This window comes from Tetrao urogallus (genome assembly GCF_951394365.1).
Source record: "Tetrao urogallus genome assembly, chromosome: 6".
NCBI classification, from domain to species: Eukaryota; Metazoa; Chordata; class Aves; order Galliformes; family Phasianidae; genus Tetrao; species Tetrao urogallus.
The window spans coordinates 29,132,259-29,147,305 of record NC_136819.1 but is presented as its reverse complement, the minus strand read 5'-3'; the positions used below and the strand labels follow the sequence as shown (position 1 = coordinate 29,147,305).

The 15,047-nt window shown below is 42.7% G+C and overlaps 1 protein-coding gene across 1 annotated transcript; it reads left to right on the top strand.

Moving 5' to 3' along the window:
* Nucleotides 1-5,424: 5,424 nt before the first annotated feature.
* Nucleotides 5,425-13,711, top strand: PLEK2 (pleckstrin 2; the record flags this gene model as incomplete). The annotated part of the gene is made up of 9 exons (XM_079536845.1): nucleotides 5,425-5,472; nucleotides 7,583-7,747; nucleotides 8,693-8,874; nucleotides 9,607-9,698; nucleotides 10,018-10,205; nucleotides 10,561-10,662; nucleotides 11,539-11,622; nucleotides 12,902-12,980; nucleotides 13,584-13,711. 9 exons carry the CDS (start codon nucleotides 5,425-5,427, stop codon nucleotides 13,709-13,711), a joined length of 1,068 nt encoding a protein of 355 aa, XP_079392971.1.
* Between the last annotated feature and the right edge of the window lie 1,336 nt (nucleotides 13,712-15,047).

The window sequence follows — 15,047 nt, the reverse complement described above, 5'->3', positions numbered from 1 at the left end:
ATACTCTGGGATATTTAGAAGAGAAAGCATATGAAAAATTGGAGACCCCATTGCAAACACTCTGGACTAAATGTTTCCAGTATTGAAAGCTTCAAATGCAAATACTTGAAGTATGTTACTGGTTTTAAAAGACCAATAAAGCATCTCCTACGTAACATTTGATGCAGCAACTTACAAATTGAATCCTTCAAAAGAAAGGTGCCAAGTCATATTCCAGACACAAATCTCACGACCAGAGGGAGGCTGCAGCTCCATGTTTAACACTTACATACATAACAATTCCAGATTGGTGATTGCAGCTCAATTAGTGATGTCTTCTATAAGCACGAAAACCACACAGGTTTAACAGTTCTATACAGGATGCGTTTGAGAAATATCCAATAAAGTTCTGGGCTATGTAACCTGAAGCTTCTTTTTTTTTCTTTATCTTTTGTTAAATTGCCTGGAGAGCTATCATCAGTTGGTGATTCCACTGTAACGATGAAAAGGGAATGCTGAAAAGGGCTTCCTTGTTTAAAATCAAAGGCAAGAAGTAGTGGAATCGTGTTTTGTTCTGTTTTTTACAGGTTTGTTGATGTAGATTTCTTTAGCGGAGTATTTTTCTTCTGTGTTTAGGTACTCAGATCTTACAGCTTCAATAAGTATAGTTGATAACAAATATAGTTACTTTGTTCCTGTATGTGAATATAGCAGGAGCTTTAATGAGTTTATTCATACTTCAAAATAGATAGTGCTGTATTCTGAGCTAACTGTTGCATGACCTTCCAAGTCCGTGTATGCTAAATCTAGTTTACACTAGGCTGAACTGTATATCTCCTCAAAAGAGGAGAAACAAGATGGGCTTTCCATGCAGTGGGGAAAAAACCTCCAGTTTGCCCTTGACTGTGGGAATTGAGGGGACAGTTCTTCTTAAAAATGAAACTTGTTCAAATTGCTGATTTTTTTCATGTATTTTTTTTTTTTTCATAGTTGTATCCTATATTGCACATCGTTTTTCCTCCTTTTGTGCTGTTTCAGGAGTAAGTGCATGAGAAAATGCATTTTAGATGTTAGGACAGCCTTGTCATAGTTTGAAGTTGTATTCTATGTATCTGATAACTTTCTGGTTTTCTTCCTCAATTCACTAGAACAGTGAATTGACGTCTGTTACTCACAGCATGTGAGTACTCTGACAAAAGAACAGAGTATTTAAGAAGTGAAATATCTTCCTGTGATCTGTATACTGAGGTAATGCTGTGAAAAATCGCATTAAAAATGAGCCAGCCTTACTTGTAATAGTGTTAGCAAGGGATTACATTTAGTGTTGCCTTTAGGAGCTATTTTGCTGTGTTAATAGGTGAGCATCGTTTCTGCCAGTAACTGACTGGATGTGTTGCAGTAGCTGGGAGGAGGAGCTCTGACATGGCTGATGTAGGGCTGTTAGCAAGGTACCTGAGGCAGCACTGAGAGCACAGCTTCATTCTACTGCGTTGGTTTGCATGTCGGTGCCTTGGGTAGTTGAGTGGAGGATCCTTAGCACTTGTTTCCTTCTGTCTTGGCCAGTCTGTTTGGCGTGTCTGTGTGTTTGCCTACCAAGCACTTTGGTAAGTGTTGTGGGCTTTGTGTGTGAAAATCTTTGTATAATGTGAAGTTACGTGTTCCTGTTGTTCATTAGCAGCTATGCTGCCTGCTAGACTGTCAGTGTAGGACCAAAGTCTTTGCTACAGTGCTCATGTAGTCAACTGAAGGGGAAGGTATGATGTAACTGTAGCATCGGATGTGAGGATCTCAGCTTGATTTTCATATATCAAATAAGTTTTGTAAGTTTGGCAACTTGAAAATAATTTTGCTTACAGAATCCTTTAAGGAGTCGTTAATACAAAAAAACGCAAATGTTAGATGGGATCAAGCACACCATCTAGTAATGCAGTCCTTTATCCTGTTTCTCATTAGAGGAAGTAGGAGGCTGCTAACGGAGGAGTGTCCAGCTTTCTTGGGATGGTTGTATTTTGGTTGGCTCTCAATAGAGTGAAAATTCCTTGCTTTATTCTTGTTGGATTCTGGCCTTCATTATTTTTCAGATGCAGTGGAACTGGCATATTGTTCTTTGTAGCCAGATCTGTGTTTAATTTCTCATAGATTTTTGTGGTCCAGAGAACAGACAGCTAACAGCTGTTTTAAAACACGGCCACATTTATACAGTTAATTTACAAATGCTCTTGCATCAGAATACTCATGAAAATCTGCCGTCTTCCACTTCCATCTAGAAATGTTTCTTTTTTTTTCTTTTTTTTTTTTTCTCCACTTTATTTCATCCTTAATCCACTCAAGCAACTAAAGATGTAGTGGCATCCTACACCAGGGAGCAAAGTCTCAGCATTTTAAGAAACTGTTTGGGAAAATCTCAAGTATGTAATCCCCCAATGTGACACTGTTCACATTGTAATTTGCAATGGGAACTATAGAGCATGCAATGGGAGAAGTCCTTCCGTTGGGTTCTCCTCATCCTTTGCTTGTTGGGAGACTAAACGGGAGGCACCAGTAATAAAATAAAGCAATCTGTGTTTACCTTCAATCATGAGCCTGTGATCCTGAAGCTGCAGACAGCCGTTCATGGTCATCCTAATGCAAACTCTATAGGATACGATGTATTTTGTGGTCACTTGGAATGGAAAAAATTATCTGCCACTCAAAATACTATGCTGACATATGGAAAACACTGTTTGGATGGATCTGAGGAAACAAATAGTCCTTATTGAAAATCATTTCAAGTTCTGCCACAGGCTTAGTTTTTTATAGCTTTCTAGATTTATATGGTTCAAAGCTCGTCCTTTTCTCCTGAGAGACTTAAATGCTTGAACTTGCCTTCCCGGCACGTGCCTCAGTATGACAGGCACATGCTATAGTGTGATCTACTGACCCATTTCACAGAGTGTGACCCTTTTCCTACAAAGCTGAGAGATCTGTTATTACTCAGCCTCAGGGAGCAATCTATCTCAGGGACAGTTGGTTAGCCTTGCATAACCTCTACAGAATGGGGAGGGTTGCGTACGTGCGTATTACAAATATCCCAAGTATCAAAGAAGTACTTCCAAGTGTTAGAGTAAGCAAAGGCTCCCATTTATCAAAACTGCACGATATGGATCCTGTTGCTTGGTGACCAGCTGGGGCGGGGGCGGGGGGGATTTTACTTCACCATTCTTTGTCAATTTGACAATAGAATTCATTGTTAGTGGTAATTTTGCTGAGATACATCTGTAGGGCTGCGGGTGGTCTGCATGCTGGAAAAAAGAAGTGCTCGCTCAGAACTTGAACCAAGGCTGATTATTGTGTAAGTCTGAGATCACTGTCTGAGCCAGAGCAATCTGCAAGCTCCTGCCTGTCCTCACCAGTATGGAATTACTTTCCCCACCTGGTTACGGGCTGCCTGCAGTAACAAGCTGAACAATGTGAAGGCAAACCTCAAGTACAGTGTGCTGGAACATGGTATTCCTGGAGCCTGTTACATAAAGTATGCTGGTCTAGGAAACAAATGCGATATCAGTATGTTGTTTCTACCTTGATTCAATGCTGCTTTTCCTTAACTCAGTGATGGTAGCATCTTCAAGTGCCCGCTTGGATGAATAGTGCATATACTTTCTGATACTGCCTGAAGCTTAACAGCTGTGGGACAGTGCAGATGTGTAGAGGGTTAACTTTAATTCTGATATACAGAGAATTTAGTGACATGATGTTATTCACTGCTTTTCTGCTGACTACATCTGTTTTATTCCCAAGATTCTGCTGAATGCAACGCTTTTGTGTATGCACCTATGCATGTGAATACGGGTTGTTCTTAAAGAAAAAAAAATAGTTCAGTTCCTTTGTGCTTAAAGGCCAAAAAAACAAACAAGCAATTTTCTTTATGAAAATTTACACTGATATATTTGAAAACACCACATACCTGCAAGTGAAACTGATCCTCTGCGTGTCCTGTTAAGTTCACTGCATTAGCTTCAGGCAGTCTGAAGAGCAAACTGGGATCTGGCCTGCACAGTGGCAAACAGTACGGAAGGATCTGCTCACTTCAGGGTGGGTTCCTGCTTTTGAGATCTCAGTCAGCGTTTTTTTTGCTTATATGGAATTTTTGGTTTTTAACTTTGATTAGCAGTCAGTTTCCCACTGTAATTCTCATGATTTATGCAGGGCCGTTGTTTGGGTGGTCTTTAGTACGTTATCATGATTAACACCTTCGTTGGTATCTCCTTTTTCCTTCATTTCCAGAAATGTAATAAAAAAATAAGATAATGACTTGCTTGGTCCATTTCCTGCATGCATGAAAGTGTGACCAGCAGTCTGAGCAGAGTGCAAACACAACAGAGCTGCTTGAGAGAATGTGGCTGACTGAAGAACTCTATTTTTATTCTCTTTTTCTTTTTTTTTTTTTTTTTAATGCATAGCAACGGGTGCTCTGTTATGCTTTGTTGTGCAGTGCGTCATGCTTCTTATCACAGTCTGTACCTTTATCTGCATTCATCACCTCCATTTGGCTACGAGTCAGGAAATGCTCCCGGTACAGCAGACTGCATGCTGCAGCTGTCTGAGATACTGTTATACTCTTACTCATTTTGACTGACTTCATCAGGACCGATCAAACATGTTTGTCGTGTCTGGGGTTTTAAAAAATGAAATAATGCTCAGGCACAAAAAGGCACTGTTTCAGAGGTTTTCCAGAGTTTCAAGAGGTCACTGCACAATGTTTGCCAATCAAACTGTTGTTCTGAAAACCCAAGCAATTGCTTCCACAGCAGTTTAGGTTGTTAAGTTGAAGTACATCTGTATTCCTAACTACGCCTACATGTCCAGCGACCATTGAAAGCAGGGCGGGCTTTAGGAGACTTTGGGGCTTCTTCAGTAAAATAAATTTGTCAAAGCAGTTTATTTAGGTTTGTAAAGTTCTCCTTGTTTTCGCTGTACCTGGTACACTTGGGGTGCTCTGATCTATAGCAGCCTTGAAGATACGCTTATTAGATGAGGCACTTAATTCCATGGAATAGCTTTGTCTGAAATGTTGAGGTGCAGTTCTATGGTGCTGCTTCTCCCCCCATGCAGTCCCCGTGTCTCACCTCATTTGCCGTTGTGAAGCTGCTGCCTGTGTTGGCTTACTCACCGCAGGGTGGTTTTTTATTGCTCTGAATTCAGTGAAATTCCTTTGAGATCCTTTTCAGACCTCCCTTTGTTTCTCTCCCCAGAGGGCAGGTAATGCACCAGAGCCAGCTCAATGTTTAACTAACATCTCATAGGTGGGAAGAAAGTGAGAAAGAAGGGATGGGAGCATACGTCACAGTGGAGGAGGAGGATCACGGAGAAAAATGAGCTCTCCTCAGCTCCAGGCGTGCAGAGGAACGGGCTGCCAGGGCTTGGGTGCTTCAAGGCAGGACGAAGATCTACTCTTTGTGGACCGTGATGGAGGAGACCACTGGAGTCCTGAAGGAGGGCTTCCTTGTCAAGCGGGTAGGTGCTGTGACCTTCTTTGCGCTGTTCCCTCCATAGGGAAAAGCAGCCTCTGAAGGGCCTGTTGGTGTGGGTTTGAGGGCTCCCCTAGGCTCCTATAGGGGAGCTGCAGGACCCGCAGGCCCTGACTGCCCTCCTGCGAGTTCCTTGTGCTAGGTTAGACCAGAGGGGAGGGAGCTATCAGCATGGCTCAGTTATCAGAAAATTGGGCACACCTCTGCAAAGAGCACACAGAAGTATTGCCTGGCAAAGGCTACGTGGCAGCAGGGAAGTGGCCGTGGGAAGGCTGGACAGAGGCATTGGACAGTCTCCCCACACAGCATGTGCCTTCTTTAGCGGGCGCTGAGCAGGGTTTGCTGTTCTGTATGGGAGGATGGGGAACAGAATGTCCTTTTTTAAGAGGATGAGAGCAATACAAATATAGGAATGCTTCCTAAGCAGCTACTTTCTTCTACAACTCCAAGTTCCAGTGTAAGAGATGAGAAAACAACTGGACAGTGTGACAGGTTTCAGCCATCCCCAGTACTTCACAGAATCGAGTCAGCCATGGCAGGGACACCAGGGGGCACTGAGCAGCCTTCAGAACAAAGGCTCAGTGACTAATACGGTCTTTGCACAATCCAAGTGCAATTCAAAGGTTTGTTCAAAGCTTTGCCACGCCTTAGGAAATGCTTTTCTGCACTACGTGTCAGCACTTCTGGTGCTAACACGATGGTAATCCTTGCCAGTATCTGTGCTGCTGGGACTGCTGCTGGCCACGTGCGGTCTGAGCTGCTCCTCAATACCCCTTCCATGGAGCAGGAGGAGCAATCCCAGCTCCTGCTCTTGTGTCCAAGCTATGGTCGTGCTCTGTGGCTCTTACATGCCTATTGGATTTGGGATGGGAAAGAAAGGCAGTGTATCTGTGAGAGGAACAGGGCATTGTCAGTATGCTGAGCTGAAACTACCAGAAGTCTGTGAAATTGGATAGGAAAGAGACCAGAGAGAGAATGAATAAGGGAAACTGAGGAGGGAACAAGAATGGGAAGAGATTTGGAGAAAAATAAGAAAAAAAGGGATGTGATCAGGTAAAGGAAGAAGATTTCTTAAGGAGAATGGAGTTGATACAAGGAGAAAGGCTCAATGAGTTAAAAATGACTGAATTAAGTATTGTAATGTTCTGTACTTCCAAAGTAAAATATGTGAGAGTCAGATAAGGTTAAAGAAAAAGAGAAATACCACCTCCTGAAAAAGAGGAAATCTCCAGAAAGGAAAGAGTGATAAAAAAGGAAAGACAGCCAAGGGTATTTGCAACAGGTGAGAAAGACTATGAAGAAGGTGAAGGGAAGAACAAAACCAAGCTAGATAGTCTGTGTTTAATATAGACTCAAAAGCATTAGATCTAATGTGCTTTGGATTTTAGAGACTTGTTATGCTTCCTTTATTGGAAATTGCTGAGCTTCTCTTTCACTCATAGCAAGTTAAAGGGGTCTGATTCCTGTCATGACCGGACCTTGCATATTCCTTCCTCCTGGCAGTGCCTACTTCTCCCAGCCTCAGAGCTTCCTATGCCCGGCACTTTGCCTGCAGTCCAGGATGCTCCCTCACTCACAGAAAGGCAGCCAGCTCCTGGCTGGGCCTGACCCGCAGAGAGAACTGAGCCTGCCGGTACCCCACCTCACTCATCATGCTGTCCTATGTACTTGCACAAAAGGCAGCTGGGGGCTACTTACAGTGAGGAAAAAGGAGGTATTTTATTCTGTACAACCTAGAATGCATCTGACAGCAGCCTTCACTCAGTCTTTTGCCAGTAAAGAGAAAAACTCCTTTGCAGGCAATGGTAGCACAGGGAGTGTTTCAGCCCAGGAGGCTGAGGTAGGCAGCCTCCCAGTAGCAACATGAAGGGATGCAAGGACCAGGCAAGTCACATTTCTACACTCACTCTGTGATTTTGTGTAGATGGAGCTGTGTTATTTTGTTACTAAATATATGTATTTTAGGAAGAACAGGACTCACAACAACTTCTCATGGTTCTTTTCAGTTTGTTGTTGATTTATGGTATTTCACAAAAAAGAAGGAAAAAAACATTTTTCCGATGCTTGTGTTAATATGTGGATTTCTTCCCCTCTAGGGACATATTGTTCATAACTGGAAAGTAAGATGGTTCGTTCTGCTACAGGATAAGCTGCTGTATTATAAACTTGAAGGAGGCAAGAAGGAGTCTTCTCCAAAGGGCAGGATCCTTTTGGATGGCTGCACTATTACTTGTCCATGTCTGGAATACGAGAACAGACCGGTATGGCTGGAAACATGTATCCCTCCTCCGTGACACTCACTTTCTAATTTCTCCCTTACCTTTCCCCTCCTCTTGATTTCTTTCACTATTGCAACCATATCACTGAGGTATGTATTTCCAGGAGTAGGTGCAGCCAAAAGCAAACAGCCATTTGCAATGTAACCAGGACTAGAAATTAACTCTTTCCTTGTGTCTTTGTCATACCTTCTGCTCAAATCTGGGGAACATTCATCAAAACAAAGTCTCTCCCATGCACACTGGAACAAATGCATCAACCTAAGAGTGTGCAAACAGTGGACATAAGCAGCTCAACAAAACCTGAGGAGGACTGGGAAAAAATGGCAGCTCATCACCTCAGTAATTGCCCTAAACCCAGCTGTCTCCATGGAGTGCTCCTGGCCATTTCAGATTCCCTTTTCCACTCAGTGGGACTTCAGTGCTGTGGAAAGTTTCCAGCAGAAAGGCTGTGAAAGGGAAAGTGCCTCCCGTGTTTCTCTGCTCACCAGTGGGTGACACAGACCTCTCCAGAGCGGGGCCAGAAGGAAATGACTCTGTAAATTGTTTGCTATTTCAGCCTTTCTCATGGCAGAATGATCCTAGAGAGAGCCTGTAGTTGCTCAGAAAGCAGAGATCTGGATGTGAAGGCTCTGGGGTCAACAGAATGCTGCTATGTACTCTGGAATCTGGGTGATGTGTTCTCTTCCAAACTTGTGCTCCATGCATGAAAACCATGCTTGACTCAGAGCTTTAGGGGGAAAAAAAGTTCTCTCTCCCCAAAACAGAGCTGTGCCCAGCATCCTTCAGGTCAATAGTTTCTTGCTACCACCCAGCTGGGATGCCATAACACACCAATTTCTTTTACTCGGACTGGTGGTGAAAGAAGCAAAATGCAAGTGAAGAACAAAAGCTAAACATTGTTACTGCTTTGCACTTCTCTCTTTGCAGTTACTTATCAAACTAAAGACAAAAACCAACACAGACTATTTCCTTGAATGTTGCTCTAGAGAAGAGCGAGACTCTTGGGCTTTGGACATCACTGGAGCTATTCATGCTGGTCACCCAGTACAGGTGCAAGAGCTTCACAGAATGAAGAACTCTTTCAAACTGCTAGAGAACATCAGCCTCCAGTAAGTGTTCATGGTTTCTTCTTCCATTGTTGCTGTACTCTGCAAAGCACCTAAGCCACTGGATGGGATGGTGAAGGGAGGCTTCTCTCAGCACAGATCTGCTCCTTCATCACCAGGAGTGTCTACATTGGCTGCTCCCTCTGGGTTTGCACACACTATAGCTGAGGCATGAGAGTGCACTTTTTCCTGACCCCGATTTTTGGATGTATGGAGGTTCTGCACAGGCATGTCACTGCTGGCTTGAGGGCTACTCAGCTGCAGAGATATTCACATTGGGGTGATCTGTTATCTTGGAAGTTGTAATATCACAGAAAGACCGAGAGATGACTTTGTACATGCCATGGTGGTAAGCTTACAGAGCTGACAGCCACCAGAATCCAGGCTAGGATTTTTAGGGTACACCATATTAAACAAGAGTTTCTATTAGGGTATAGAAAACTGGCATTAATTTAATTTAATTTGTGTTGAGAAAGTATATGAAATCTGGCTCTGGCTCAGTTTGAAGTGTTTTAAAATGAAGGACACATTATAAGGCATCCTGCTTAGTGTTCTGCATTGGGAGAATAAAGATTTGCTACACCACACTTAGCACTAAGGGTCAGAGAGGTATGTAGGTTGTTTCACAGCTTTGTGCTGGTAATCTTCAGGGCAGCCTAAGCACAGACAGAAGCATGTGACAATTTCTGCCCATCTTTCTACTTATGCAACTTTGTCCTATGTACTGTTTTACAGCCACATAGTGGATAAAATGCGTGACAGCAGTACTGGAATTAAGCTGACCCTCAATGTGGAACAAGGCAATAGATACAAAGAGACCTTCACAGGTATGCCTGCTGCCTCACCTCTGACATGTTGCAGGGACAAGGGAGACACGGCACTGCTTTCGTGGTGGGATCAGTTATGGCCCAGTTGAAGGTACTGATGCAGCTGAATTGTCCAACGTCTCTTTTCTCTTGCTCACTGGATATATGGAAGCACAGCACACAGAGGACCCCTCACTTTTGTCACCCCTACCCTTCCCTGACAGCCTTTGTGACGATCCCGAAGTGTTTCAGCAAAGGAAGGCTTGTAAGGCAGAAGACCATTTATCTGCCCTTGGAAGAGCGTGTTCCCTTGGTCTGAGAGCTGCCTTTCTCCCCGCAGGTTCCGCTCTGGTGGACTGGCTCATCTCCAACAGCTTTGCCGTGTCCCGGTTTGAGGCCGTCACCCTGGCCTCCATGCTGATGGAGGAGAACTTCACCAAGCCCGTGGGGGCACGCAGCACCGGGGCCACGCGCTACAGTGACCTCTCTGAGCAGTTCCTCGATGACTCCACCGCACTGTACATGTTTGTAAGTGATGGGCTGCCAAGTGGCAGCTCCTCTGCCCTTTGTCATGTGCTTGACCTGAGGCAGCGGTAAAGGGGACGTGCACAGCATGCACCCGTAGGCAAAATATGCAGGTGTGAAAATAAACAGAAGCAGAAACTTCAGGCTTTCAGACATTTAGTACTGGAACTTTTGCTGGAAACAAACAACTGCAGGGATACAGAGAGATCTGCAAATCAAGTAATTTGGTATTAAAAAAGATGTAGAGCAGAATTTGCTTGGGAAATAGTAGCTAAAAGTAGATAAAATGCAGAATCTTGTACTTAAGAGTGTATTTAGATGAAAAACAAACATGAAACCATCTATTCTGTGCTTGCAGGCTGAGACCGGTAAGAAAATGCTCAATTCCAAGGAAGAGCTACAATTTAACATCTCCGAATTAAGTGGCACAATTGTGAAGCAAGGATACTTAGTGAAACAGGTAAATACAGTCTTTGAACTATCACTTGGAAGCAAGAAAAAGGACAGCTGGTACAGCTCAGTGGAGAATGAATGTGTTACAGGAGCACAGCCGTGGAGTTGTGTCCCGCAGAGTGGATCTTGCCTACCATCATGAAGTGGAGAGTATCTGGTTATAAATATATAAGTTATGGAACTTGCTGCTCTGGCAGGATTAATTGGATATTCCGTACGTGCTGAGTATATACTGAAAGGCATAAAGCAACAATCGAGAGTCCCACGCAAATTCCACCAGAGCTGTTACAGTCACACCAAGTGGATTCACTGTTCCTCTGGTTTAACCCATCCTGTGGGGATTTTCCAAGCAGCCACAGTATTCTGGGGACCATGACTGAATTCCAAAGCTGAGCAATTTGATTTTTGCATGAAGTGGACATTAACTTACGAGCAGTCACTCAGACACTCACACAGATGCTCTAGTGGTAATTGCTTACGGGATCCCACACTTATTGGTGAGCAAGATGAGGAACAATTCCTCTGGTTCATGGCAGAACACAGCCAGCCACAGAGGGAACCCCACCTGCACTGCACAGTCACATCAAATTTGAAGTTAAGAGCAGAGCTGTTATGTAATCTCTTGGTCCTTTCACTCTTCTTTCTCAATTCTCAGCACAAGAAAGGAATAAGAAAACATTAAAGAGGAATATGAATAAGGAATAAGAAGGAGGTTAAGCAGAAAACCCTGGGAGTTATTAAGATGTCAAAAAAGCTTTTTTCTCTGTTGGCTGCAAAACATCTGTTTTTCAGCACTCTATTAAGGCTGCCCAAACAGCCTGCAGGAAAATGGCCATTGCAGGTTGTATGTCCTGTCAGTAACATTAATTCTTCCATTTTGTAGGGACACAAGAGGAAAAACTGGAAGGTGAGGAAATTTGTTCTGAGAGCTGATCCTGCTTTCTTGCACTACTATGACCCCACCAAGGTATGTGAGCGGGGAGCTGATACGCTCAGAAATCCTCTTGCAGACCTAAATATCATAATGAAAATACAACACAATTATGTTGTAAATATTTCTCTCTCCCAGATCTCCTCCTGGATTCTTCTGTTGATTTCCTGAGGAATAAGGTCTCACTGGCCTTACCTTTGGAGTTGCCCCTGTATGATTCTCTGTCCCTGCGTCCCCTGCCTACCTTTTCTCCATTGAGATTCCTTTTCCTTAGATGTAGGGCAGCAACCTTGGGGTTACTCTTTTGCTGTACACACAGTCTGTGACAATGCTCCTGCAGGGATTCTTCCTGGGCTGTAGTCTTTTTGGACTGGCATTCCATCACTTGAGAGCAACACTGGGATTTCCTCTGTTCTTTTTACATTCTTGAATAGGGTTCCCTTGATCTCAAGGTATTTACAAGAATTTCTGCCACTCAGATTTAAATTTGCTCAAGGTATAGGAAAGTTTATTACTTTATCTTCATGGATGTTACATCCATGTTACATGGAAGAGAGAGAATGAGCTAGAAGGGCATGTGGATCCGTCAGTCCCAGTCACACAGGGTACCACAAAGCCCATCAGAATACTAAGATGAACATGTACAGGAATGTTCTATGTGATTTATAAAGGAAACAAATGGAGTAACAGTTTTAGATTTTATGGATCTGGTTCACCTTTTTTTTCCTCCCCCTCCCCCTCCCTGTTCTTTTGATGTGTGTGGGGGGGGTTGTTTTTTGTTTCTTTTGGTTGCTTTTTTTTCTTGTCATTCATTTGTTTGTTTACATTGCAACTTGCCCTTACAATGCTATACAATCAGACTGCAGAGTCTGAGGTTCAGGCATAAGATCCTTTCATCTTACAAAGGAAAACAGATTTTTTTCCATACAAGCTCAGTGAAAAGCTGCAAGCTAAAAACTTGCAGATATTTTTTGTTTGTTTTAATATGGGTTGTTACTGATAAAACTGCCTAAGTTTGAAATGTGATTGTTAACCTGCCTTTAGTGCTTTTAAATTAGTCTCCACCATTCTCAGCTATAGCAGAGAAATGTCTGAGGCTGAAACAAAATAGCAATGCACCGAATTACATGTTCTGATTTTTGTGACTCGAACATTTTATATCCAGAAAGACCAGTGTTGCATCCCTACCTCCATAAAATAATTGGTGTACTCTGGGAAATGATTCTAATTACGGTACTTTGCAGCTCAGTCTCATCTCCTTTGTGTTGTGCTTGTTTTTGTTTGTGTTTTTGTTTGTTTGATTAATTATTATCAGGAAGAGAACAGACCAGTAGGTGGATTTTCTCTTCGTGGCTGTCTTGTCTCCGCTCTGGAGGACAATGGAGTCCCAGCAGGTAAAGAGTGAGCCCCTAGACTTTGCTACGTGCTTATGTGATAGCATTACAGTCGCTGGGAGTGGTCTGTTGTTTGGCTGGCTGTACAAACACGGGCTAGCCTTTCTCCTCCCTTTGCAAGGGAGAGAAACTGTGCCATCAGGAGTCCCCACACTGCTGGGCTGGGCAGAGGGGATGTTGTTTGTTTTGGTTTGGTTTTAATTGTTTCTGCATATCTTGAGTGTTCCTTTTTTAATGAACTTTTCTTATTGAGGTGATGCATGAGAGAGCTCAAGGAACGCAATATTATTCCAGAGTTAACAGCTAAAGAGGAAATGCCTTTTTGGATGTTACTGAACTCAAAATCTTGAGAAAATCCCTGATGCTGTCTTTTTTTTTTATTATTTTTATTTTTATTTTTTTTTATGTCCTCTCATTTGGATCTGCTCGAATCCAGATTTAGAAGAGACAGAATGGCCTTAGCTGTCTTATCTGTAATGAAATGGAGAGATCTGACACCTTAATTCGCTAAATTAAAATTCTTCCATATCAGGAATTTTCACCTGCTGCAAAGCTGTTCTCTGTGCACTTTCCTAACCTGTAACTTTTTTTTTTTCTCTGTAGGTGTGAAGGGCAATGTGCAAGGCAACCTCTTCAAAATAATCACCAAGAAAGACATTCATTATTATATCCAGGCCAGCTCCAAGGCAGAGCGAACAGAATGGATTGAGGCAATCAAACCACTGACATGAATAAGATGGACTCCATGCCAAAGAATGTCACATTTGTGACATTCTGGGAGTGATGGTTGTTTGTTTCTTTTTCCTTAGACATTATATTTTTGTTATGTGTGTTGTCATAGCACCTGGCAATTCCTGACAGATCAGAATCCCAGGTGGCTAGGATCACACAGATCTGGAAGAATTTATGGTCTAACCAAGAGACAAAGAACAACAAGTGGTTACAAATAAATCACACTTTACAAGGACTTTACATCTTTCAAGATGGAAGAAAAAGAATCTCTTGTCTGAATATTCAGTCTACATGTGACAGATTCAGACTGTGCTTTATTCTAAAGCAAAAAATGTCTTGCTCCTTTCTCCTTTATAAAGGGGCTTATAAACTTAACTAGTTCAGACAGACTGAATCAAGGTGAATGAACTGAGTCACAGTCATGAAAGACCCTGGTGTCTGAGTCTGTCTTTCTTGATACACCGTGATAAAACCTTGCTCAAGCTTAGCTCTGGAATCATTAAACATACATCACAAAAAAAAAAAGTTCAGTGCATTTGTATATTTATTATAATAGCCATATATTTGGGATTCTTCTCTAAAGCTACTGCAATGAAATAGCAGCACAGCATATGCATGCATTCAAATATTTACAAAAGCTGGTAAAGAAGTTTGCTAGCAAAGACAGTTTTAATCATATGCAAAAATGGATGACACAGTTTCAGCTACAGATACAATTACATAGGGCTGGTCCAGAGAAGGCTGTGAAATCCACAGCTGTTGAAACCTTTCAGTTCCTGAGAACTCTACCTGCAACAGATAGGGATGGTGCTAAGGCATCTACTACTGTGTACTGTGAAACACATATAGGTTTGTGCTGACTGATTGGAGATTCCTGGGCAAGCAGTTCCCTCCTGATAACATGAGCCTTGTTGGGAGCCTCCAGACTCTCTTATTGACTTCCAAAGATATTTCCCACTTCTCCTTTCTTAATCCCACTGCTTGCCCGCCACTCAATTCTAGTCATTAACAAGACTAACAGCCGCCACAAAAGACTGGGCTCCATTAGCTGGCTTGCCTGAGGGGTTAGGGAACCAAGAGGATAAGAGACACTGCCTAGCATTCTAATCTGGGAGACCAAGAAAGTATTTCAGTATAGGTCTTCTGACTTAGCTGGACCAGCCATATCTCTGCAATTTTTGAACACGGATGAGAAAAAAAAGTGTATTTCATCAGCAAATGAAAAAAGACAGTTCCCGTTCTCCAACATTAATGAGGAGAAAAAGATAAAACATTTCTCAGACAGAAGAAAGTGCATTTGTTTCCGTCCCCTGGTAATATTATGAACTCCTTTTT